The sequence below is a fragment of the Podarcis bocagei genome (assembly GCF_964188305.1).
Source record: "Podarcis bocagei genome assembly, chromosome: 12".
Taxonomy (NCBI): Eukaryota; Metazoa; Chordata; class Lepidosauria; order Squamata; family Lacertidae; genus Podarcis; species Podarcis bocagei.
The window spans coordinates 11,531,118-11,555,591 of record NC_138137.1 but is presented as its reverse complement, the minus strand read 5'-3'; the positions used below and the strand labels follow the sequence as shown (position 1 = coordinate 11,555,591).

At 42.5% G+C, this 24,474-nt stretch overlaps 2 protein-coding genes across 2 annotated transcripts in view; both read left to right on the top strand.

Moving 5' to 3' along the window:
* The first annotated feature begins 463 nt into the window (after positions 1 to 463).
* On the top strand, positions 464 to 6,997 carry LOC308597944 (uncharacterized protein). The gene is made up of 4 exons (XM_081213994.1): positions 464 to 959; positions 1,423 to 1,470; positions 4,271 to 5,291; positions 6,857 to 6,997. The coding sequence occupies exons 1-3, from the start codon at positions 905 to 907 to the stop codon at positions 4,594 to 4,596; spliced, it is 429 nt and encodes a 142-aa protein (XP_081070120.1). The 5' UTR covers positions 464 to 904; the 3' UTR covers positions 4,597 to 5,291; positions 6,857 to 6,997.
* Positions 6,998 to 7,236: 239 nt separating this feature from the next.
* Positions 7,237 to 24,474, top strand: part of TMC2 (transmembrane channel like 2) — a gene marked incomplete at its 5' end in the record, with an annotated part of 54,156 nt that continues 36,918 nt past the window's right edge. Inside the window, 7 exons of the mRNA XM_081163367.1 lie at positions 7,237 to 7,266; positions 7,381 to 7,601; positions 9,353 to 9,443; positions 10,967 to 11,048; positions 13,110 to 13,216; positions 16,205 to 16,303; positions 19,968 to 20,113. Coding sequence (XP_081019493.1) covers positions 7,237 to 7,266; positions 7,381 to 7,601; positions 9,353 to 9,443; positions 10,967 to 11,048; positions 13,110 to 13,216; positions 16,205 to 16,303; positions 19,968 to 20,113 — 776 coding nt within the window. The remainder of the gene's footprint in view (positions 7,267 to 7,380; positions 7,602 to 9,352; positions 9,444 to 10,966; positions 11,049 to 13,109; positions 13,217 to 16,204; positions 16,304 to 19,967; positions 20,114 to 24,474) is intronic.

The following is a 24,474-nucleotide window of genomic DNA, read 5'->3' as shown; positions in this document are numbered from 1 at the left end:
GGCAGCCCCCCCAAATATTTTATTGAAGGAGCCAAAGGGACCTCAGCAACTAGGAGTTGGCTCCTATGATGGCTACATATACGTACGACATCACTTGAGTCTTCACCTGCTTTCATATTTTGTAATTAATTATATATATATTCAATTAAATATATTGTGTATATTCAATATTAACTATATTACCAAAAAAAATTGTGATACAGAAATTTAATTCAGTGTGTGGGCCAAGGGTTCTGTGTTGAAGTACTCTTGTGGCCCACTAAATTCTTCTTTTAATTTGAATGCCAACCAGATCACCCCAAATCTGTTCATTTGCTCCCAATTTTCCAACAGATTCTGCTCCGGAACAATTCCATTACGCTCATTTAATACCCTCCATATGCTCCATTTCTTCATAATTCACCCAGAAATATTGGAGACCCTTAAATAAAAAGATCTGGGGCCTGTGAGTCATGGGCCCGGCCCCTCCAGGAACACCTCAAGTTTCGCAAAGGGTTTGGCAAACATTTCTGCCATGAATGAGAACCTCAAGCCATCACAGTGCTGTGTACTCTAGAATTTGCATTGCTCTCCAAAGACATCGCAGAGCATTCTCTAAAGGGCTTTCCTTCATGTTTAAGTAATGTTGTGCAATGTAATGCCAACAGGTGCTTTCCGTGTCGAAAAGAGATCAGAGCTGAAAGTGGCTGGATAGGATTGGTACCGCGAATCTCCTCTCAGCTGGCAGTCTGTAAGATGAAGCGGCTGTGTAACAGAAGAACAATGTCTGGGAGAACTAGTAGTGGCAAGTTGACTTGACGGCAGTGCTTTGTGAACAGCAGTAGGTAGTCGAAGAAGGCAGCCTAGCACGCAACTGCATATATATAACTGGTGGCCATAATAGCCTCGAGCAAGAGAGAAAAAGATGCCGAAGAAGAAGAAGAAGGAGAAATGTGAATTAGAGGTCATTATGGAAGATGGTTTGTATGGAATCACCTGTATTTGGTCACCATTTCTTGGACCTTGTGGGAAATAACTTGGCTTTAAATTCATACCCAATGCTCAATGAATATGTATTTGAGATTCCTTTGCAAGAAAAAGGAAAATCAGTCATTTGCACACTGTTAAGAATAGCAAAGCAGGAAAAAATAGAATTGTACATGGTTTTAAACTTGATTTGATTTGAACTGATTTTATAATGAAATGATTTTAGAATGTTATATTATTTTACTGTTGTTAGCCGCTCTGAGCCCGGCTTCGGCTGGAGAGGGCGGGGTATAAATTTATTATTATTATTATTATTATTATTATTATTATTATTATTATTATTATTATTATTTTTCTCTAGCCCAAAGTTAGGAGATGTTTTCCCCACCCCCTTTTATCTACTGTTTTGCTGAAGTACCAACAATAAACATGATCATTCTGTTTGCTGTTTTGCAGTCGGGATGGAGATAGATGGCCAACTGGAGAGCGACTCAGAAAGTGAAGGTAAATGATAGATTAATAGCAGCTGCCTTTAATGGTGTTAAAAGAATTTATTTTCCCAAGAATTACATGCAGTGTGTATAAACTGATGCATACAGGCAGTGACATAAGCAACTGTTCAGTGATCGCCAGCCGTCGGGTGTATGTGTGTGTGCTTGCCTTAAAATGGGTGGCTAATCCTTTTCAGGCTGATGGTTTGGGCCAAAAGAGAGACCAAAAGGAACTGGGAGTGGCGGTGGGGTGCGTCCAAAAATGCTCTGGTTTCTCTTCAGATCGTATAAATCTTTCGCCTTCCATGAAAATGTTTTGGCGTCACACAATTGCAGCTGGGAACTCGTGGGGTGGTCAGTATAAACACATATATATTATTAGGGGGGAAATAAGAATTGTAAAATACAGACAAATCTGGGGGTTCCTTAGGAGCCCATAAAACAATTTTTTGGCATCATGGCATGATAATGGAAGACCCATAAAGTTTTTTTGTTTTTTGTCTAAATGGAAATGGTTTTTAAACTAAAAACTGGGGTGGAAGGCTCTTGGAAGGCTACAAAACCACACAGCCTTTTGACATTATGGCAAAACAATGCAGGACCATAGGCGTAATCAAAGTGACAAACTGGAGGAGCAGAAAAATAAAATTGCAGATCCAGATGCAGCCCATGGGCTAAAAGGTAAAGGTAAAGGGACCCCTGACCATTAGGTCCAGTCGTGACCGACTCTGGGGTTGCGGTGCTCATCTTGCTTTATTGGCCGAGGGAGCCGGCATACAGCTTCCCAGTTGTGTGGCCAGCATGACTAAGCCGCTTCTGGCGAACCAGAGCAGTGCACGGAAACACTGTTTACCTTCCCGCCGGAGCGGTTCCTATTTATCTACTTGCACTTTGACGTGCTTTCAAACTGCTAGGTTGGCAGGAGCAGGGACCAAACAATGGGAGCTCACCCCGTCGCGGTGATTTGAACCGCCGACCTTCTGATCGGCAAGTCCTAGGCTCTGTGGTTTAACCCACAGTGCCACCCGCGTTCCTTTAGCCCATGGGCTACCTCTGCCTTAATACACAGTCTCTGGTTCTTATCGAGAAGTACTTTTGCCTATTAGATCGGTGGGATTCTATTCTATGGGCTGAATCAAAGGTTCTTAGTGTAAATGACAATGTCAGTGGTTTGGAAGGGGTACAGCAGATCATCTACAGTGGAACCTCTACTTATGGACGTAATCAGTTCTGGAGGTCCGTCCGTAAGTTAATCCGGATCGCTAGTAGAAGCACCGTTGTGTGCAGGCACATTCGGCGGCAGCATGCTTCTGCGCATGTGGAGACAACGGCAGCCGCTTCTGCGTGTGCACAAACAGCAGAAGCCACTTATGCACGTGCACGAATCGCAGCAAACCCGGTATTTACTTTTGGGTTTGCCGCGGTCACAACTTGGATCGGGCCCAAGTAGAGGCGGCCGTAAGTAGAGGGTCTACTGTACTTCATCCCAAAAGAAGAATCAAAGTGTGCTGGACCTGAAGCAACCGATCAGACGCTTCCCCACCCGTTCACCTGAAAGCAAGGAAATTCCATCACCACTCAAAGGCAGCTGATTCCAATGAACTCCACTTACAGTTAGGGAGTTCTTTGTAATGCTGCATCAAAACTTTTGTGCTGTGGCACTGGTGAACTACTAAATCCATACTGGAGGGCTAAGCATGGAAGTGGAGCTGCAATGGAGTACTAAATTCACAAATTTATAGTTTTGGCAAGACTTACGGCAGTGATAAGAGTATAAACAGACCAAAAAGTGATAGAGTGGGATTGTGTAAAGGAGTATATGAAAAAATATGGATGTGAGGGCGATCTGGCTGAGACATCTGTCACCCCATTGATCGCCAGGGTTGATTCAGCTGATCTGGCTGGCTAGATCCCCTTCCTCCCTCACCGCTCCATGTGCGTCCCTCCCGAAGCTGCGCGCTCGGTGGAAGAGAATGACCATCCCAGATAGAAGGAGTGTACCGTTCTTCGGTCAAGGGTATACGATATGAATATTGTTCTGGTATAAATATATCGATATGCAATGAATGAAGTTTGCAGGGTAAAGATAAGGAGGAATTGGTTATAAGAGGTATAAAGGTAAAATAATATTAATAACACAACAATCAAACTTAAAATGAGAGAAGGAAGTCATATACGGGTGGAGGGAAGTCAAGATTATATGTAATTTTGTTTGGACTTTTATATTATGGATTGATATTTTTCCTTTTTCATTTGTGGCTGTTTTTTTGTTTGTTTGTTTTGTTTTGTTGATGTTGTCTATTCTATTTGTTTTCAGTTACAGATAGGTAGCCGTGTTGGTCTGCCATAGTCAAAATAAAAAAATTCCTTCCTTCAGTGTATCTGAAGAAGTGTGCATGCACACAAAAGCTTATACCAAGAACTAACTTAGTTGGTCTTTAAGGTGCTACAGGAAGGAATTTTTTTTATTTTGACTATTTGTTTTCAGTTATTGTAATTAGCAATTTAAAAAAAATAATCCACAAATTTCCTATAAGGGACTCACCCGTGGTATTGCCTACTATGTGAATGTCTTAAAAGTCTCTCCTAACATACTTGAAATAATAGTATTATTAACCTTTAGGGCACTTGACTGACTGTTACGATAGATACACAAGTTTGTTATAGTGGTGTGATACAAAAACCAGGCTGATCCAGAGACCACGACAGTCATTGAGGATGTATATTCATGCATCTGATTACTTGTCTGTACTAGTAGGCTATTCTGTATTAACTGATGGGAGTTTTATTGAAAACAAGCATTTCTCCCTTAGATACAGATGAGGAAGAGGATGAAACGATAGTCAGAAGGAGGAATACAAAGGAAACTGCTAAGGCAACAAAAAAAGAAAATGAGAGGGATGCTGATGATGAAAGTGATGAGGATGATGGAGAGAGTTCCAGGAGGAAGAAAACAAATAAAAAGAAAAATCAGAAAGCGGGGGATGATGTTGATGGAGATGAAGAAAGTGAAATGGAGGAAACAGCAAAAGGCAAGAATAAGGGAGGAAAAACTGTTTCCAGCAAAGAGCAAAAAGATGCTGCAAACAAGAAAACAAAAGGGAAGAAGAAGAAAAAGAAAAATGCAGATGAGAGGTAAAGACCACAAAATATGCTTAAGGACTTTGATATTTGGGCCTTGGGTACAGATAACTATTTACAAAACGTCTATGCTTTTCTATCAGTTCTGAGTGGTACACAAACATTTAAATCCCTGCTTTTCTTAGCAAAATAAACATCTGTGGAGTCCATTGCTTTCCCAGCACCACTTCTGTGTACTCCACGAAGATAAATTGAGATTTAATGATGTGTGCCTTTCAGGAGTAATGCAAATACAGTGGTACCTTGGTTCTCAAACTTAATCTGTTCTGGAATTCCATTCCAAAACCAAAGCATTTCAAAACGAAGGCGTGCTTTTCCATAGAAAGTAATGCAAAACGGATTAATCCGTTCCAGACTTTTAAAATCAACCCCTAAAACAGCAATTTAACATGAATTTTACTATCTAACGAGACCACTGGTCCATAAAATGAAAGCAATAATCAATGTACTGTACTATAAAATAAATAAGACAGTATTGTAGATGATTAAAAAAAAATTTAAAAAATTCTTACCCGCACTGATGATAGTCATTGCTTGGATGGGGGGGGGCTTTTATCCATTTCTGCAGTCACACAATCAATCAATCAATCAATCAATCAATCAGTAGCTGAACTGGGTTCCACACAATCACAAAAACAAATTAACCAGAAAAGCCTCAAAAACTAAAACGCAAAATAAATAGCAAAAACAAAAGTGCCAAACTTAATCCGTTCCAGAAATCTGTTTGACTCCTGAAATGTTCAAAAACCAAGGCGCGGCTTCTGATTGGCACTGGGGGCCCAGGAATCACAAGACAGAGAAACCAGTAGGGGAACACTTCAGTCCCCCAGGACATTCTATACAAGATCTCAAAGTAGCTGTCTTATTACAAAAGAATTTCAGAAATAGACTGGAAAGAGAAGCTGCTGAATTGCAACTTATTACCAAACTTAAAACCATGGAGAGACCTGGTCTGAATAGAGACATTGGATTCTTATCTCATTATTGAAATTGAAATACTTTATTGTCACTTGTACAACTTGTATACAGTGAGAATACTCAAGCAGCTCCCACTCAGCTCTCTTAGTCTTAATTCCCCTCATTTACTGACGCACACCCACCAAACCCGAAAGTCAGTTGCCCTGTTGTTATCTTTTCATTCAGCAGTCTAACAGCCCACGGATAGAAGTTGTTCTTTACCCTGTTGGTGCGACTAATCATGCTTCTATATCTTCTGCCTAAGGGCAGGAGATCAAGAAAGTGCTGGCGAGGGTGTGAATCATCTCTGAGAATTTTCCTCACTCTCCTGAGGCAACGTTCTTCCGCTATTTCATCCAGCAGATTCACGGGACAGCCCATAATATCTTGTGCTGTATTCACCACCCTCTGTAGGCACTTCCTATCAGTTGATGTCAAACCAGCGTACCACACTGTGATGCAGTATGAAAGGACACTTTCTATTGTGGACCGGTAGAAGGAGATCATCAAATATTGATTGACATCTTTCTTTCGCAATACTCTGAGGAGATCGAGTCTCTGTTGGGCTTTCTTAACCACTAAAAAGCTATTTTTAGCCATCTCACCCCTTGCTTTTTCCTGTAAGACCAACTGCAGTCATTAACAGTCGTCAACAGGTTTACCACACCTATCAGCCAATCACCCATTCCCACCGCCCTTCTGAGTAATACCCCTCCCCACCCTCTCGCTATATATAAGGGTCTGGGGACTTCTGTTTCAATGTATCTGAAGAAGTGTGCATGCACACAAAAGCTCATACCAATGACAAACTTAGTTGGTCTCTAAGGTGCTATGGGAAGGAATTTTAAAATTTTGTTTCGACTACAGCAGACCAACATGGCTACCTACCTGTAACCGCATTGAACGTTCAGCTTCTGAAAAACATTCAAAAACTGGAACACTTACGTCTGGGTTTTTGGTGTTTGGGAACCAAGGCATTTGAGAACCAAGGCACCACTGTAGTCTGTTGTGATTTTTGCTATCTAATGAGACCATTGATCCATAAAATGAAAGCAATAATCAATGTACTGTACTATAAAATAAAAAAGACAGTATTGTAGATGATTAAAAAAAATTTAAAAAATTCTTACCTGCACTGATGATAGCCATTGTTTGGATAGGGGGCTTTTATGCATTTCCGCAGTCACACAATCAATCAAGCAATCAATCAATCAGTAGCTGAACTGGGTTCCACACAGTCACAAAAACAAACTAACCGAAAAAGCCTCAAAAACAAAAACACAAAATAGCAAAAACAAAAGCGCTAAACTTAATCCGTTCCAGAAGTCCGTTTGACTTCCAAAATGTTCGAAAACCAAGGTGCACCTTCTGATTGGTGTAGGCGCCCCGGAAACAATAGCTGACAGCTGCATTGGACGTTCGGCTTCCGAAAAACCTTCAAAAAACGGAACACTAACTTCTGGATTTTTGGCGTTTTGGAACTAAGGTGTTTGAGAACCAAGGTACCACTGTAGTCTGTTGTGTATTCAGGCATCAGTGTCCACATTTCATCCTTCTTTCCATCCTTTATCAGTAATGGATAATATTGACCAAATCACCCAGTATCTTACATCTACCATTACATCACATGTTTACTGAACACACAATAGCCACGAAGTATGTGACACATGCCAAGCTATCCATGGTCAACACCTGTCATCAAATGCAGAGTGTTTTTGCATGTGCTACTCCTGTTTTTGCAATGGAACACCAAACACTGGACCCTGTGCATAGCAGTGACTGCACATGGTGAGCTGAACGCATTTGATGAGCTGATACATGCAAGGTTTCAAAGCACTCACCACATGAACAAAGGAATGAACTGTCCCTGGTCTGGTCCTGTCTTTTTGCTCCTAGTTCTTCCTCATCTCCCAACTCCTCAGACGATGAGTCTCTATGCGAAGAGGAACTGGCCAAGCTAAAGGAGCAAGTGGAGGAGAAGAAGAAACTCATTTCGATCATGAGAAACAAACCCTGGCGGATGGCAAAGAAATTAGCTGTGCTGAGGTAACCTGCAACACCCCCCCCCCCAGTAATGTCCATTTTCACAAGGGATAGGTATGTGTTTAGGCTTCTCTTTCAAAACTGCAGAAACTGCCCTGCAGCCACTATATCACTTTGGGAAAGCAACCAATGTTTGCCATATCGGTTGCCTTAACAAGAAGAACACTGAAAGCAGGAATCTGTTATCGGTCTTTGTAACTGAAGGCCAGATGATGAGTAGAAATCTCTTCAACTGATATCCAGCTTTGGCTCATTTTATTGCTTCAATTAAAACACACAGGCCTAAATGCCTGGCTTTCAGAAACCTTGTTGAAGTAAGCTCTCTGCTCTTCTTTGATTATTTATGCTTTTTGCTATTTTTACGAATCACAGTGATCCTTTCCCAAGAGCTTTCAGGTGTTAGACATTTGGAAGCAGTTAGGAGAAACATAATGCACCAATTACTGATTTGTGGAGTACAGCTGCCAGGCTCTTCCAGCGAATGACGCAATGTGCCCTCAGCTAATAATGTTTACTGGCCAGCATCAGGGAGTGGCTAAAGCTCAATGGTACAGCATACAGCTTGCTTGCTGAAGGTCTCAAGTTCAGCCCTTGGCATCTCAGCAGGTGAGAGGAGAGCATTCTGTCTGGGACAGCTGCTGTCACTCAGACCAGACAACTGAGCCAATTGTCTGGTTCAGTATAAGGCTTCATGTGTACATTAACTGTTTTAAAACCTAATGGTTCATTATGGCTGTTTAAGAAGGCCCTTGGCTGAATATTATCTCTTTTTGGCATATTGATGTTTATCTAATAGTCATCTTGTTTTATTATAGTCTTGATTTTTGTGCTGATATTTTGATTTATGATTCAGTTGAACTGTGGGTTATTTTATATTCACCATCAATTTCAACTGCAAAATGGGCAGCATGTTTTTCATAATGATAATGATAATGATAATGATAATAATAATAATAATAATAATAATAATAATAATAATAATATAATATAGTGCAAAATGATGTCCAAATTATTTCATACAAAGACCCACATGTAGAGCTAGAAGAGAAAGCAGGGCAAGTTACTAGATGCTAAAGTATCAAGGAAACACAACATAAGGAATTAGGGTTGTGGTTAATTATGCCCTACTCAGAGTAAACCAACTGAAATTAGTGAACTCACGTGAGTCATGTCCAGTAACTTCAATGTCCCCACCAATTCAAGGCACCACAGAGAACCATGTAGATCAGTAACCCCTCATGAAAAAAATGTAGGTTTTGTGGTGAAGATACATCCTTTAGTACTCACTGAAAGCTCCAAATCTGAGTAAACTGGTCAGTTGACATTTGGAGTTTGTCAGTTGACGTAACTAGGGAGGGAGACACAGAGAGGACTACCTCAACATAATGTGGCTTGCCATCTTACTAAGAAAGTTGTTCATGGACAATGATGCAACAATGACCAAGTCACAATGTTGAGAGAGAAGAAACCATGGCAATTAAACCAGTTTACATTTATAGTGTAAATATCATCACAGAGGAGAAATGTTGGATAAGAACCCCTTTGTATAACATGACAGCAGACGTGATTTCAGATTCCTTCATGATGAAACTCAGGCCTTGGCACTACTTTAGAACTCAAGCACCGTGACTTCAGTGGTTATACTGCATTTGTGATCAACACAACGGTAAGTGTTAAAGCTTCTGCCAACTTCCAGAGATGAATTATTATTGCTGTTGTCGTTAATATAACCGCCTTTTCAAACTTTAAATTAGGGAGGCTCAAGCTTTTGTTGAAAAGTTTGAAGGTGCCTTGGGGAAAGGCAAAGGAAAAAAGTTGTATGCCTACAAAATGATGATGGCAAAGGTAAGCGACATGAGGAACTCTGATGAAAGTAAGTTTTTCCCGTAATTTGAATGGTGCATTTTTGCTGCTGCACTTGAAACCACTGAAATTAGCTAAAATTTACAAATTAAAATCCAGCCTATGTTCGAAGTGTCAAGAATTTGAAGGGACGATGTACAATGTCTGGTGGGGCTGAAAAAAGGTAAAACGTTTCTGGGATATTATACATGAAGAAATAAAAAACCTGCTTAGGAGCCTCATAGAAAAGAAATCTGAGGCTTACATACTGGGCCTTTTGGGGAAAGATATTCCACAAGAAAAGAAAGTAATTTTCCTGTATGCTACAGCAGCTGCCAGAACAGTATTAGCCAGTAAATGGAAAAGTGAAATAATTCCCTCCAAAACGTATGTAAAATGAGTCATTATATACAACAGGCAAAATTTACAGCAGCAATAAGGTTACTGTAATCAAAAGTTAAGATTACAATGGAAATGCTTTGAAGATTATATAGATAAACACTGTTCACAAAACAATATGTTGAAATGTACAGATTAAGACTGTAGAGTTTACAAGAAGAATGATGTTTGAAATGAGATAGGAAAGATAATTCAGATAAGGAATGTAATGTAAAGATTCAATATAATAGATAACAGAAATCAGGATGTGGTGGAGGGGAGTCAAGGGTGGGTGGTGGGATTATATATGTAATTTTATTTATATCATCTTTTTGGTTTTGGTTTTGTTTTGTGCCCCCTTTGTATTCTTGTGTATTCTTGTATTGTTTGTATTGTTTTAAAAAAAGGAAAAGAAAGAAAGAAAGAAAGAAAGAAAGAAAGAAAGAAAGAAAGAAAGAAAGAAAATAAATGCAGACGCAGGAATTCAGAATGTTGAAGTTGAGTTTTTAAAGCCATACAGTGGTACCTTGGGTTACAAATGCTTCAGGTTACAGACTCCGCTAACCCAGAAATAGTACCTCGAGTTAAGAACTTTGCTTCAGGATGAGAACAGAAATCACGCGGAGGCCCCATTAGCTAAAGTGGTATCTCAGGTTAAGAACAGTTTCAGGTTAAGAACGGACCTCCGGAACAAATTAAGTTCTTAACCTGAGGTACCACTGTACTTGAAATACATATTTCAAGCACAGTCAATGTTGAAATAAATGGAACCACTGCTAAATAGGAAAGGCAGTATGAACAAGGAAGTTAAGTTTTTCTGGCACTTTTCAACCCACATACACCTCTCCTTGAGAGTAATAGTAATAATAATCAACCAATTTGCTGCCCTTTCTTGGCACTCAGAAATCAGCTGCCTCACTCTGTCTAATGGTAAAGTATACTGCTGGAAAGAAAAGTCAAAGTAAAGTCCACTTGTTCTCCCTGTCATCGATCAAAAGAGCTCAATGTCACTGTCTAGTTGAAATCCAGCAGTTTTAGATGAGGGGCTCATCTTTAGTTTTTCAGGACAGCAATAAATAATTTTAACAATTCTACAATTCTGCCTGCAGCGCCGGAGCAACGTTACCTTCTACTGTGTTTATTTCCAGAAATGGGTCAAGTTCAAGAGAGATTTTGACAATTTTAAGACACAATGTATACCATGGGAAATGAAGATAAAAGAAGTGGAAAGTAAGTTAACATTTCTACTTATTTAATAGAATGCTTGTCGATACTGTTTGGAAATCCCTAAAAAGAATCTTCATAGACCAACCTTAACATCACAATCCAAACATAATGACCTTTCCCTCATTTGAAACATCCCATGCTTGCTGTTTCACAAAACACTTCTTTTGTTTACTAAGTTTAAGCACTGCTTTTCAACTTCTGTTTCCAAAGCAGTGTACAGATAAAAAAGATTTCATTAAAAGAGCAAGCATCAAAGCTACATTGCATGCTTTATTTTGGAGAACTTCAAAATAACCGACTTAATCATTTCTTTCTCAGTGTGGAAGGAGAATGCTACTTATTGACCACTTAAAAACTTGTTGTCTACGTCCAATCATTATGCACCAACGATTTCAGTATATGCTGATTTCTTTGCTTGTCCAGTACAAACAGGGGTAATTGAAGATGTGCAGGAAACAACATTTTAATATTAGTCCTAAGGTGTGTGTGTTTTTTTAAAAAAATCACTTCAATTTTAGTTCAATGGGAATAACTACAACCCTCTTCAGGTTGACTCCCTGATATTTCTCCAGTTTTTCACATGCTGGCTGCTTATTCCTCCATCAATGGTTTCCATTTATTCACTGAAGCCAACACGGGCAGTTGTCCCATGTGCTCAAAAACATGAGTATGGTGTGTGCTTGCCTGAGGAGACGCCAAACTTGTGTTTTGAGAGGTTTTGTGGTGCTGATAACACCAAGGTTGCAGGTTTGATTCCTGTATGGGTCAGTTGCAAATTCCTGCATTTCGGGGGGTTGAACTAGATCAGGCTTCCTCAACCTCGGCCCTCCATATGTTTTGAGACTACAGTTCCCATCATCCCTGACCACTGGTCCTGCTAGCTAGGGATCATGGGAGTTGTAGGCCAAAAACATCTGGAGGGCCGAGGTTGAGGAAGCCTGGGTTAGAGGGAGACTCGGGGTCCCTTCCAACTCTACAGTTCTATGATTCATTTCTTGCATTATTGTCACCATTGTCTCTTCTCCATCTGAACCATAGGTGCCAACTCCCTGCCTGAGCACCCACAAAATTCCCCATGAAGGGGCTGGGCACCCACAAATTATGGTGCCAGGGCATGACACCCATGGCCCCTGGCACCCTCGGTCACAGGGCCACGTTGGCACTCCTGATCTGGACTGCATCTGAATGCAGTCACAATGGCCAGTCAGTTTCCCTTGAGGCATCAGCCAGTTTCTCTCATTGATACAGGCAGCAGAAAGTGTGTGGGCACAACCTTTCCCTATGAAGCAGGTAGAACCATGTGGGCACAGTTTCGTTCTCTCTTATAGGCACAGCTCTAGGCAGAGAAGCATCAGGCAAGGAGAACGTTAAGTGGCAGGTGCCTCCGTTGTTATAGGGCTTTACTTACAGAGAAGAGAGCTACCCGGCACCAAAGGCATTTAACAGAATGAAGGTTGACACAGGAGTGTCGATAGTTCACCAGCGATAAGAGGTTGGCCACCTGCTCAGTGTGTCAGAACCAGGCATGGTTTGTGAGATAAATTGGTAAGCTGCCGGCAGGCTGAAGAAAAGGCAGCCAGGAGCAGGACATGGCAGAGGGACACAGTTATGGTGGGGAGCAGAGGCGAGGTTTTGCCTCCAGTGGCAAAGCATCCTGGGCCAGCCCTGTGTGTGATCATAATAATAATAATAATTTATTATTTATTCCCCGCCCATCTGGCTGAGTTTCCCCAGCCACTCTGGGCGGCTTCCAATCAAGTGTTAAAAACAATACAGCATTAAATATTAAAAACTTCCCTAAACAGGGCTGCCTTTAGATGTCTTTTAAAGAGAAGATAGCTGCTTATTTCCTTCACATCTGAAGGGAGGGCATTCCACAGGGCGGGTGCCACCACCGAGAAGGCCCTCTGTCTGGTTCCCTGTAACCTCACTTCTCGCAATGAGGGAACCGCCAGAAGGCCCCCGGAGCTGGATCTCAGTGTCCGGGCTAAATGATGTACCTGTACCACAGAAAATTCTGTCTGAACTCAGCACTTTTCTAATGACGCCTTCTCATTATTAAAGGTCATTTTGGTTCTTCAGTGGCCTCCTATTTCATATTTCTACGTTGGATGTATGGAGTGAACTTGGTCCTGTTTGGCTTGATATTTGGATTAGTTATAATTCCAGAGGTAAGTATGGAAATAATAATCCTCAATTAAAAATTGGGTTTGGACCTGGATGACATTGAGTTGTATCAGCTCATGTTGCAATAAGCCATACCATCTACACGGGCTTTTTAAATACATTGCATATAGACCGCCGGGGCAGACCTCTAGGGAAAGGCTGTCACTCAGGGGCAGAAAGCATCTGCTTTGCATTCAGAGGGTTCTAGGTTCATTCTCCATGTACGTTGAGAGACCCCAGTCTGAAAGCTGGGACAGCTGCTTCCACACCGTGTAGACAATATTGAAAAAGACTGGCCAGTGGCCTAGAGCCAGCATGGGGACCCTCAAAAGCAGGTTTTTGGAGTGCCCAGGAAGAGGAGAGGAAAGCAGAACTCTCACAGCACTGGATACAAACAGGGGTGGTGCTGTGGTCTAAACCACTGAGCCTCTTGGGCTTGCCAATCAGAAGGTTGGTGGTTCGAATACCCATGACGAGGTGAGCTCCCGTTGTTCTGTCCCAACTCCTGCCAACCTAGCAGTACGAAAGCATGCCAGTGCAAGTAGATAAATAGGTACCACTGCGACGGGAAGGTAAACGGCATTTGTGTGTGCTCTGGTTTCCGTCACGGTTTTCCATTGCGCCAGAAGTGGTTTAGTCATGCTGGCCACATGACCCAGAAAGTTGTCTATGGAGAAACGCCGGATCCCTCATCCTGAAAGCGAGATGAGCGCCGCAACTCCACAGTTGCCTTTGACTGGACTGAGCCATCCAGGGGTCCCTTACCTTTACCTACAAACCTTAGTCTGGACCCTGGACCCCACCTTACATTGCTTCCTAATTTTAATATGTGCAGGCAGCAACAGCACATTTCTCTGCGTGGAGCTATCAAATTCACCCTAGCATCTTGCTGCTATCATCTATCAGCCCCATCATCCTGAATTCTTGCATGCGCGCGCACACACACACACACACACAGCACAGCACAAACAAAGATTACTTCACAATCTTTGGGATGTTGTACTACAAAGCCTCTCTCCAGGCATGAACAATGCCCCCAACTTGATCCAGCTTTTTGTAGAGGAATGTGTGCTGCATAGAGAGATAAACATAATCCTTTTACGGCATTCAGGGGAAATATAACCCATGACATCCCCCGAGAATTCTGCCATCAGCCGAAAATGAGCAGAATTCAGATTACTGCTATGTAAAATATGATCTTCACACATTAATTGTGAAAGGAGAATGTTTAAGTGTATGGGTTACTGGGGATTTATTCTGAATTATCTTAGTTTCAATATTTTATTTTATTTCCAAGCAGGAAGGACAGTACAGATACAAGCCATGCGAGGCAACAGATCAGTGTTAACTATATGAAATGGGAGACCACTGTAAAATCACAATATTTCTTAACTAATAGGAGACATCATTCTCATTCTCTGGTTCCTAGTCTAATATACTGCAAATAACTCCATGTAAAAATTAGCCTTCAGATTTCTACCCACCCTTATTCTAATAGATTTTGTTAATTTGAACATGGCATCCATATACAACATCAACAATGCCATTCTGGTGTGGATTAGGTTTTAAACGGTGTTGTACAATGTTTTGTTGCTAAAAAAATCAGAAGAAATCTGTTCATAAAACAATGGTTACCAGTTCCCTTAATGTATTCAAGTAAAATTCCATATTTATATAGATTGCAGTGCCCAGATATAATTTTGGCACTGTGAATATTTCACAACTAAGCCTGCTTAAAACAGGGGAAGGGTAAGAAGCATAATTTAATTCAGAGAGGCAGCTGTGTTAGTCAGTTGCAGCAAAAACAACAGTCTTGTGACACCAAAGCAGTGGTTCTCAAAGGAGGATGTGGCATGCCACACTGGTGGTTGGCAAATGTGGCAGGAATATTCAAGGACTATCAAAGAAACATTTGAACATTTCTGTGGAGAATGGATATACAACCAGAAACAGTATCCATGCCTCACTCCCAGAGCTTTGTGTATTCTTTGACAGTTCTCCATGACAAATTGTTGTGAACAGGGATTTTCAACTCTGACAAAAATGAAAGATTAGAAAAGAGAAAGGCTTCTTTGTGTTGATGATGAGATGAGAGTTTGTCTCAAATTAGACTTGATATAAATGAGATTAGCCAACGAAAGCAAGCTCACACCTCTCGTTGAGTTATATATACGTACGTAAGATACATATGCAAGAGGCTCATTATAATTATATTTTGGGAACGGATTGTGTTCTTATGCATTTGTATTGTTTTATATTTTATGGAGGTCCCACGATCATATTATAAAGTAGTTGCGCTCTGTTTTATAAATCAAGCACTGCTAGTTGTTTCCTCTTTGTTTTCCAATGTATTTCTTACCAATAGCAAAGTTGGTGTAGCACAAGCAAATGTTTATTCTGAAAGTGTGGCCCAGAGGGGAAAAGGTTTGAGGACCACTGGACTAACACAATTACTTTGGCATAGGTGGGTCTAGAGAAAAACTGTAAAAAGTAGGGTCTAATGACAACAAAATGCAAAAAAGCACAGTCCCTGACAATTCAGTAAAGAGACTATTCACACCAACAGTAATTGGTGATAACATTGAGGATAACACTGGCTTAGAATGAATCTCTACATTTTGCCTCAAAACTTCCTTTCTAGGAGGGCTAGAGACTTTCTTTAAAAATATAACTAGGGGCTGCCACCCCAAGCTCACATTGCTTGCCAGCTCCACCTTTAGACCTTCTCAATCTCCCACCTCTTTCCTCTTATAGCTAGCCCCAAACCCACCTTCCTCATCTATTACAGCTGGAGTGCAGAATATTTTCTGGATAGAGGGACAGATATTTCTTTTCATATAAATCAGCCCATTTGTCTCACATTTTAAAAACAACACACCTTAACAACAGGAAAGGCAAGTTGCTGTGTTGTTATTGATGGGTCAGGAAATGAAAGGACATTTTCAATGCTTCAGAAATTATCTTTTAAAAAAATTATGATTAACTTGTTCCAGATATTAATGGGAGCACCATATGGAAGCATACCAAGAAAAATTGTACCCAGGGCTGAGCAAAAAACTGCCATGGATTTCTCTGTTCTTTGGGATTTTGAGGTAGGTGTCTTCAGATTTGTCTCAATTATTTACCGGTACTTCATTTGTATACCACCCATAGAACTGATTTTCTGGGTGATTCGCAAGCCATTAAATATATAAAATACAATGCAACACTTAAATGATACAAAAACAAACTAAAACCAGCATATAAAACCAGAAAGGTTTTATATAACGTAGTGCAAAAGATATGAAAGCACTAAAATAAATATGCCTACTATAATTGAAAGTCCAAGGACAAAAATGTCTTCACCAAGGTCCAAGAAGACCAAAGTGTTGGGCATCAGCCAAACCTCTCTAGGAGGGCATTTCTCTAGATACTAGGGAGGGTCTGGAGGATCATTGAAGATCTTAAGGTTGGGGCAAGGACTTAAGGGAGAAGGCAATCCTTCAAGTCTCATGGCCTCAAGCTGTTTAGGCATCACTGCCAAGAAGACCCCTCTGCCTGGTGCCCTGAAACTTCACTCTTCTCAGTGAGGGAACCACCAGAAGACCTTTGGAGCTGCATCTCAGTGTCTGGGCTGAACTCAAATCAAGCAATGTAGATGTATGTGTGAACCAGTCCCAAGAATCCTCCCTATGTGTATGGGTGGAATAACATTAGCCTTCCCCTTAGTAGGGATCCATACACCATATTGCTGCCTCAAAGGTCCACAGAGCCAATCTGTCTGCAAAGGCACTGAAGCTTAGCACGAACTGCACCATAAGCATAATATCTGGGAAATGCTGAGATGAGATTTAAGCATGGAAGTAGCTGAACGTCAGCAGCGCTGATCCCGGCAGACCCTGCTTTTGAAAGTGCGTATTGGAGAGAGACTGTAAGACTTTCTCAACAAATGGGTTACATAAAAGAGGACAGAGGAGGAAAAAGAATAGGCTTCATTTGAGCTCAAGACAGCATTTCTGACAGAGTGTTCTGGAGGCTATAATCTTCATTTTATTCTTGCAGTGGGGAAAACCAGCAAAATAAAATGTAAGCACAGAGCGAGACCCCAAGCTGGAAATAAACTTTCTAATGAACACCGAAACAGAACTCGTTTGTGTTTGACTTTCCGTTGTGCTTTTTGCCTTTAGCTGTCCCAACAATGTACACAATAGATTCTGACCGTGTGTCCACAGGGCTGGATGGTCCCCTTATTTGCCTTCTTCCCACGGCCTCAGTCTCAGCAGCGACTCTGCTGAGGCAGAGAAGAACAAAAAGAGCCTTTTGTACACAGCAAGAGTACATTCAGACATCATGCTAGGTCAACAAACTATGGGCCACACAGCTCCTGCTCTGCTCCTCCCTTAGCTGGGGGGGGGGAAACAAACCATAGACCAGCTGACTTTCGTATTATGTGAGGTTATCATGGTTCGTTTCCTCTCCAAACAAAGCACAAACTGAAGCCAATGTTTATTTTTTGCTTCCCAGTGATGGTTTGCTTGATTGGGAGAAACCGACCACAAGTGCTGGTTCAGATGTAACACTAAGCCAGCCATTCCATCGTAAAGTGCGAGAGCTCAAGCACACACCAGCAAGCAGCTCATGGTTCAACAAGCAATGCTTTGTAGATCAGTGTTAGGTCTGAATGCAGCCACTGTCTGGTAGATATCATACTGAAATGGCTGTATATTCCAAACAATTTACGCAAAAACAAAAGAGGCTTTGGCTGATATGCCCTTTTAAAATGTGGTTCTTTTTTGGGGGGGTATTAGGTTGTTGTTTTTATTTTGACTATATATATATATTGTGGTTTTATATATATAGTCATTATATATTGTGGTTTTATATTTTGATTTTGTTCTGTGAACCACCCTCAGGCCTCCGGGTATAGGGTTGTATACAAATTCAATACATAAATAAAATATATTAAGTTAGGGCTTATCCACACTTTTGCCCCACTTTTTCCAGGCACGGGTCTGTGCTTGGGGGGTCTTTTATTTGGGTGGGGGAGGGTTTGCCCCTGACCTTTCCCTGTGAAAAACTGCTCTTTAGCAATTGCCAATATGTGTCCTGAATCCCTGGCCTACCTGGCAGCAAGTCCGGGGGTCAAGTCACATGAGCAAAGTCAGGAAATGCAATCCAGGGTCAATCCAAGTAGCCAAGTCTGAAGTCCAGCAGTCAGGACACAGTCCAGAGTCAAACCCAAAACATAGTTAGTCTTGGAGCATTCAAGCCAAGGTTCATCAACATGGGCAGTTGAGCAGACACAAGACCGCAACTCTACTTCCAGTTTGTTCTTGGCCTGCTGATTGCAGCACCTGGGCTTGATGAGGCCTGTGACCCTCACCTGTTGTGAGCCTACTCCAGCTGAGGAATCACACCCATCTTCCCAGAGCTAGCAAGCCCTACCTGGCCAGCTAGGGAGATGGTCTGTGGGCCCTTGTCTGCTCAGCCTCCTGGAGCACCCCTTCCGCTGCTCCCTATTCTTCAGAGCCCATCACATTCATGGGGACATGGGGCCCTCTGGCCCATGATGGGTCCTTCTGCTCTGGTTCCTGTGGACTGACCCCCATCCCCTCATCATCCTCTGTCACCCCATGAGTACTTCCTTCCCTGTCCCCTGCTTGCCCCTGTGTGTCCCAGTCCGGCAACATCCCTTGCCAGGATCCTCTTCCTCCTCACCGTCATCCTGGCAGTTCATGGGAATTTGGGTTTTCCATGAACTGATGTTTGTTCCAATTGAGCTTTAAAGAGCGGTTTTTGTGGGGAAAGCTCTGTGGCAAAAAAAAAAAAAGGACACCTGGGCCCAGAATTTTTATAGTGCAGACCATTCCTGGAAAGAACGAAGGAAAGGTAAATGTGGATAAGCTCTTGGACTCAGAGTAGACCTATTGAAATCAGTGAACTTAAGCCCAGTGATTTTAGTGAGTCTACTCTGTGTATCACCCTTTGAATGAAGGTGGAGGGGGGGAGATTAGAGTCTCTTCTAATATTGTTTCAGAAGACAGACATGTCACACTCATAGAGATATGAAGGCATAACTTGGGAAAGGAAATCTATCTGTCTGTCTTGGGGACAATGGAGCTGATCTGGAGATTGTACGAGAATTCTGTCTGACATAGTAACGTCTATGAAATAGCAATCTGTGACCTCTCTGCTCAACTTCTATTTTTGCTTCTTTTCTCGCACACACAGCAGAGGTAGCAGCACACAGATAACCTGCAAAGGGATAATGAAAATTAATTTTAGCAGCCTTTCCTGGATGCTGCTTCACTGGGGCTGTACGCAGGAGTGAAAAATTGATCCCTGCAAGAGGGAGATGCAATGCAATACATTTCATCTCCTAATGCCGAGGAGTTGCTCATCAGACTAGGACTGTTGCCACCCTAAGCACAATTCCTGGGGCGTAAGACACATTGAACTCAGTGGGAAGTTTGAATAAGCAATGGGCTGAAAAATTGCTTAGCACAGCCCAAAAGGAAATGCAACTAAAGCTTCTGCTTATATGATCTCTTGTGTCCAATAAAAAGCGCCCGCCACAATGGTAGGCGTCAATCAGCCCACCAGCGAAGTCATAAATGGGCATCTCATTCCCCAATGAGGAATAAACTGAATTTAGGTTGTCGCCCTCACTAGGCTTGCATCCAATACTGATTACGAAGTTATGTTTCGATCTGATATGCATAAAAACGAACATCTAATATGCTCAAACCGATTTAGGCTGTTTTGTTCCCCTTCTAGGGCTACATTAAGTATTCTGCTGTTTTCTATGGCTACTACAACAACCAAAGGACAATTGGCTGGCTAAAGTACAGGCTACCAATGGCCTATTTCATGGTTGGCGTTGTCGGTGTATACGGATACAGTATAATAGTTGTCATAAGATCGTAAGTCCAGCTCTTTCTTTAGCATGGCTTTTTCTGACAAACTGGTAGTGTTAGCGTATGGTGCATTCTTGCCTTGTGTGCTGAACAGGTTATGCTCAGAAGAGCCTGTCGCCCACCTTCCTTGCCCTAACACTCCCAGTTGAGTTTTCTCTGCTATTTGCTGACCCCCCCACCCTAATCTTGCAGCCCTGGTGGAGGGGACCTGGAATGCACCAAAGCAATTTTTTTTTTTACAAATAAAGGCTCTGAGCCATTGTTCTTTGCACTCGTGCCGTATCGTACACCTAGAGGCGGTTTTAGGGCAGTGCCAGGGGTTTGCCCACATTGGGTACGGAGTCAGAGAGGGCACCTTCTTAAAGCCCATTCAGTGCTTGCCCAGATTCAGAAAGGAGGCATGAGGGCTCTGACAGGGTCCTAGAACCCTCCTTCCTCCTTCCCAAAGCCTGGCACCTCTTACCTGACTTTGGGAAGGCAGGGCGAGGCATGCAGAGGGTGTCAAATGTTGGCCTCACGCTAGGCTGAATGAATATTATTTTGGTCACAGACCAGTTCCAGCCCACATACAATATCAAGGAAGTCATAAAACACGATAGGGATACATTTGAATTTGCAATTGGGTATAACAGGGACAGTACAGATATAGGTAAAGGGTAAAAGGACCCCTGACCATTAGGTCCAGTCATGGCTGACTCTGGGGTTGCGGCGCTCATCTCGCTTTATTGGCCGAGGGAGCCTGCGTACAGCTTCTGGGTCATGTGGCCAGCATGACTAAGCCACTTCTGGCGAACCAGAGCAGCTCACCGTTTACCTTCCCGCCGGAGAGGTACCTATTTATCTACTTGCACTTTGACGTGCTTTCAAACTGCTAGGTTGGCAGGAGCAGGGACCAAGCAACGGGAGCTCACCCCTTCATGGGGATTCGAACCGCCAACCTTCTGATCAACAAGTCCTAGGTTCTGTGGTTTAATCCACAGGGCCACCCGCGTCCCCAGTACAGATATAGCAACAGTTTAAAAATATATAAGTTAAAACTTAGTCACTAACATATAACCTAAAATTATCATTTAAAACCTTAATCATTATGATAGCACAGCTTGTTCCCTAAATTTTATGGCAATCGCACAGAATTTGGCTACACTTAACATGATCTCAGGATCCTTGTCCTCTACCAGGGATTTTAGACATTGAAGTTCAGATTCATTTGGAGATTTTTGCATAGCAGGGGTAATAAATACCGAGTGTATATCCCTGTAGAAATGTCAGTATAACAAGGCATGAGAGACAGTTTCTACCTCCATCAAGCCACAGGGGCAGACTCGTTCCATGTATGGTTTACCCTTAAATCTGCCCTGCAATAAGGCAGGTGGCAGCACGTTGAATCTAGCAAGGGTAAATGACCGTCTGTATTTAGGTATTTGTAATTTTGACAAATAATTTGCTGGGGTACATCCTCTCCCATTATCTTTTATTGCTGGGTGTTTATTCATCTCGCTCATGTGGCATTGCAGTTCCACATCCCAAATTCGTTGGTGGATTATTGCTCTAGCTTTCTCATAACCTACAGCTATCAGGGCCTGTGGGGAAAACCCCAAGTTCTTAGCTTTTCATGCAGTGTACAGTCGTGCCCCGCAAGATGAATGACTCGCAAGACGAAAAACTCCCTAGACGAAAGGGTTTTGCAGTTTTTGAGCTGCTTCGCAGACGAATTTCCCTATGGGCTTGCTTCGCAAGACGAAAACGTCTTGCAAGTTTGTTTCCTTTTTCTTAACACCATTAATACAGTTGCGACTTGACTTCGAGGAGCAACTCATAGAATGTGGTGTGGTAGCCTTTTTTGAGGTTTTTGGTAATTTTTGAAGCTTTTCCAAAACTTTTCCGACACCGTGCTTCGCAAGACGAAAAATTCGCTAGCCGAAAAAACTCGCGGAATGAATTAATTTTGTCTTGCGAGGCACCACTGTAGCTTTCCATTTGGATTGGTAGGAATCCAGTAGGGTTAAGGGTGCCAACCCAACAAGGATAAAGATAAGTTTTAACCAATAATGGATCTTCAGAATCCGTATCTGAGTGCTAACAGGTGACATAGCAACAAAGTCTGCACCTGCTACTCTGAGATCAAAGCAGTTTGCTCGTTTCCATGGCAGACCCCCTCCTCTAAACTTCGTAAAACCTAGGAACTCTTAAGGCCAACACACCCTGTGTTTCCCAGACAGTCCCTTATAAATTACTCAGAGCAGGGGCAGAACTAGGCTTTATTTCACCCGGTTCAAAGACCCAGCTTGGCACCCACCCCACCCCATGAATTGTTCATTACACGCAAATGCCGCGCTTCATTGCACCACTGGGTAACCCACGTTATGAAAATATGCGGTTGCACCTTAGTTAAAAGCAACATCTTCAAATGCATTCAAGGACAGGCCCATATTAAAGCCCCCTAATTACAATTCCCACAAAAGAATCATTCTTTCCAAGCAGTGCTTTCTGTCCTGGCACAAATTGCTTATTGTTATCCGTAATTCTCTCCAATTCTGTCCCCGAGAAGCTTCTTGAAACAGGGCAAGTCGCTGCTCTCATCCATTCAGTTCTTTTCTTGGAGTGCTAACAAAGCAGTTCCATTGTCACTCGATGTAATTATTTTTTTAACGGCATCATTTTAGCAAGCAGGAAAGTACACTGAAACCCCTGGCAGTTTATAAAGCTAATGTACTTCTATTTTAACCGCACCAGGTACACGGCGTGAAGAAAAGCTCCTAAGAACAAGCTGCTTAAAAAAGTGGATGTAGGGAGGAAAACACAAGGTAGACCCCAGACTCACAAGCCTGAAGTCTCCCCTCCAGATTTTCCAGTTGGTTGGGACCTGCTGATAAATCCTACATTAAGGTTGTGAAGGAAGGCCCTGATCACACACACCCCTACTATTTTGATAAGACAGCCCCGCACAAATGCTGCAAAAAGGGTACTTAAGATGCCTACCTGAAAGAAGACCTGGCCAACTGGCTTTGGTGCCCCACTGGTCAGAGGTCACTCTCTCAAAGACAGGGGAGAGAGCCTTTCAAATGCGGAGCTCTCTTGCCTCTAGGTCCCTCCTATCACCAGGGTCCAGACTGCGATTGCCGTATCACCAGGAATCTGATTATCCTTGCTGCCTAACAACTAGAATTATCATATTGTAGCAGCTAGGGTTAGGGCTTGTCCAGTGTTAGAGCCAAAATGCTCCGCTTTATTTTGTATTCTGTTCTGACTTCCTACCTTTCCCCCCGACGTTTCATTTCAAATACAGCTTCACAGTTTGACTGCAGAACTGTGTGCAACTGCCAACATCAGGATTCTAGAATCCCCCTGTGTCTAGCTAGGCACTTGGAATTAATACGACTTAAAGTTTAGAATTAGAGTCATAAGAGACCAGCACGTTCTTTGAGTTCTCTTCCAACTCTTCAATTGGATTTTGAGCTCTGAGAGAGATTTGGGGAGTGTGGAGTGCCTTTGCACTCTGAGACAGCACTACCACATATTTTCATAATATGGCTTTGCCTGTGGTGCATCGAAGTGCAGCATTTGATTGTAACGAACGATTCAGACATGTGGGTACATCTCTGGCAAAGCAGTTCAGTTTTTTCTTGCAGTTTTCCCCTCAGTCAGGTAAAGGACTGGAATTAAGCCCAGCAAGGAGGGAAAATGCATTTTAGGAGGGATTATAGGAAAGGGTTAAGCATCTCCTGCCCCGTCCCCCCACGGCCCTCCACAACTGCCTCCTCATCCTTTATAGTTAAACTGCAAACACATGTTTGAAAACTCCAAGTTTGTCAAGGAAACAGAAAGCGTCACTATGGCGCTCCAAAACATGGTGCATAGATAGTCCCCTCTATGTGCAAATAGCAGCTCCGGAGGGAAAATTTTTGTGGAAGCCCCAGCAGGAAATCTTTAAAGTCCGCGCTCCCTGACCACTGTGGTCCTGGTGAGGGGCTCCAGCAGCTGCTATTAGGTGGGATGAAATGGCAGCCTCAGACAGCAGGTGCTTGGGGATGGGGAGCAACAGGAAAGCGTTGGAGGACATGCCTGGGTGTGTCACACACCCTGCCCTATACCCCCCTAAGCAAGCATGCTGTCTTCAGGTGTGCTAGCCTAGTACTGGCACTGACATAAAATTCATCGGCCAGTCTGGTTCAAGTGGGGAGGTGCCCTCTTGTCATTGCCTCAGGCAGCAAAATATCTTGGACTGACCCTCTTTGAACTTTTGAAAAGATGTGTGCGGAATGAAACCACATGCTTAATGTCCTGTGGGAGTTTAGCCTTGAGTGACGTACGCCCACCCCCTGTGGATTCTTTGTGCAAAGAGGGAACTTAGTCCCAACAAAGTGGAA

Bases quoted from the DNA above. Each gene is read 5' to 3' on its own strand.
- LOC308597944 (XM_081213994.1), top strand. From the start codon at position 905: ATGCCGAAGAAGAAGAAGAAGGAGAAATGTGAATTAGAGGTCATTATG. The intron at 960-1,422 runs GTTTGTATGGAA...GCTGTTTTGCAG, and splicing joins AGAGGTCATTATGGAAGATG to TCGGGATGGAGATAGATGGC. The intron at 1,471-4,270 runs GTAAATGATAGA...TTTCTCCCTTAG, and splicing joins GAGCGACTCAGAAAGTGAAG to ATACAGATGAGGAAGAGGAT.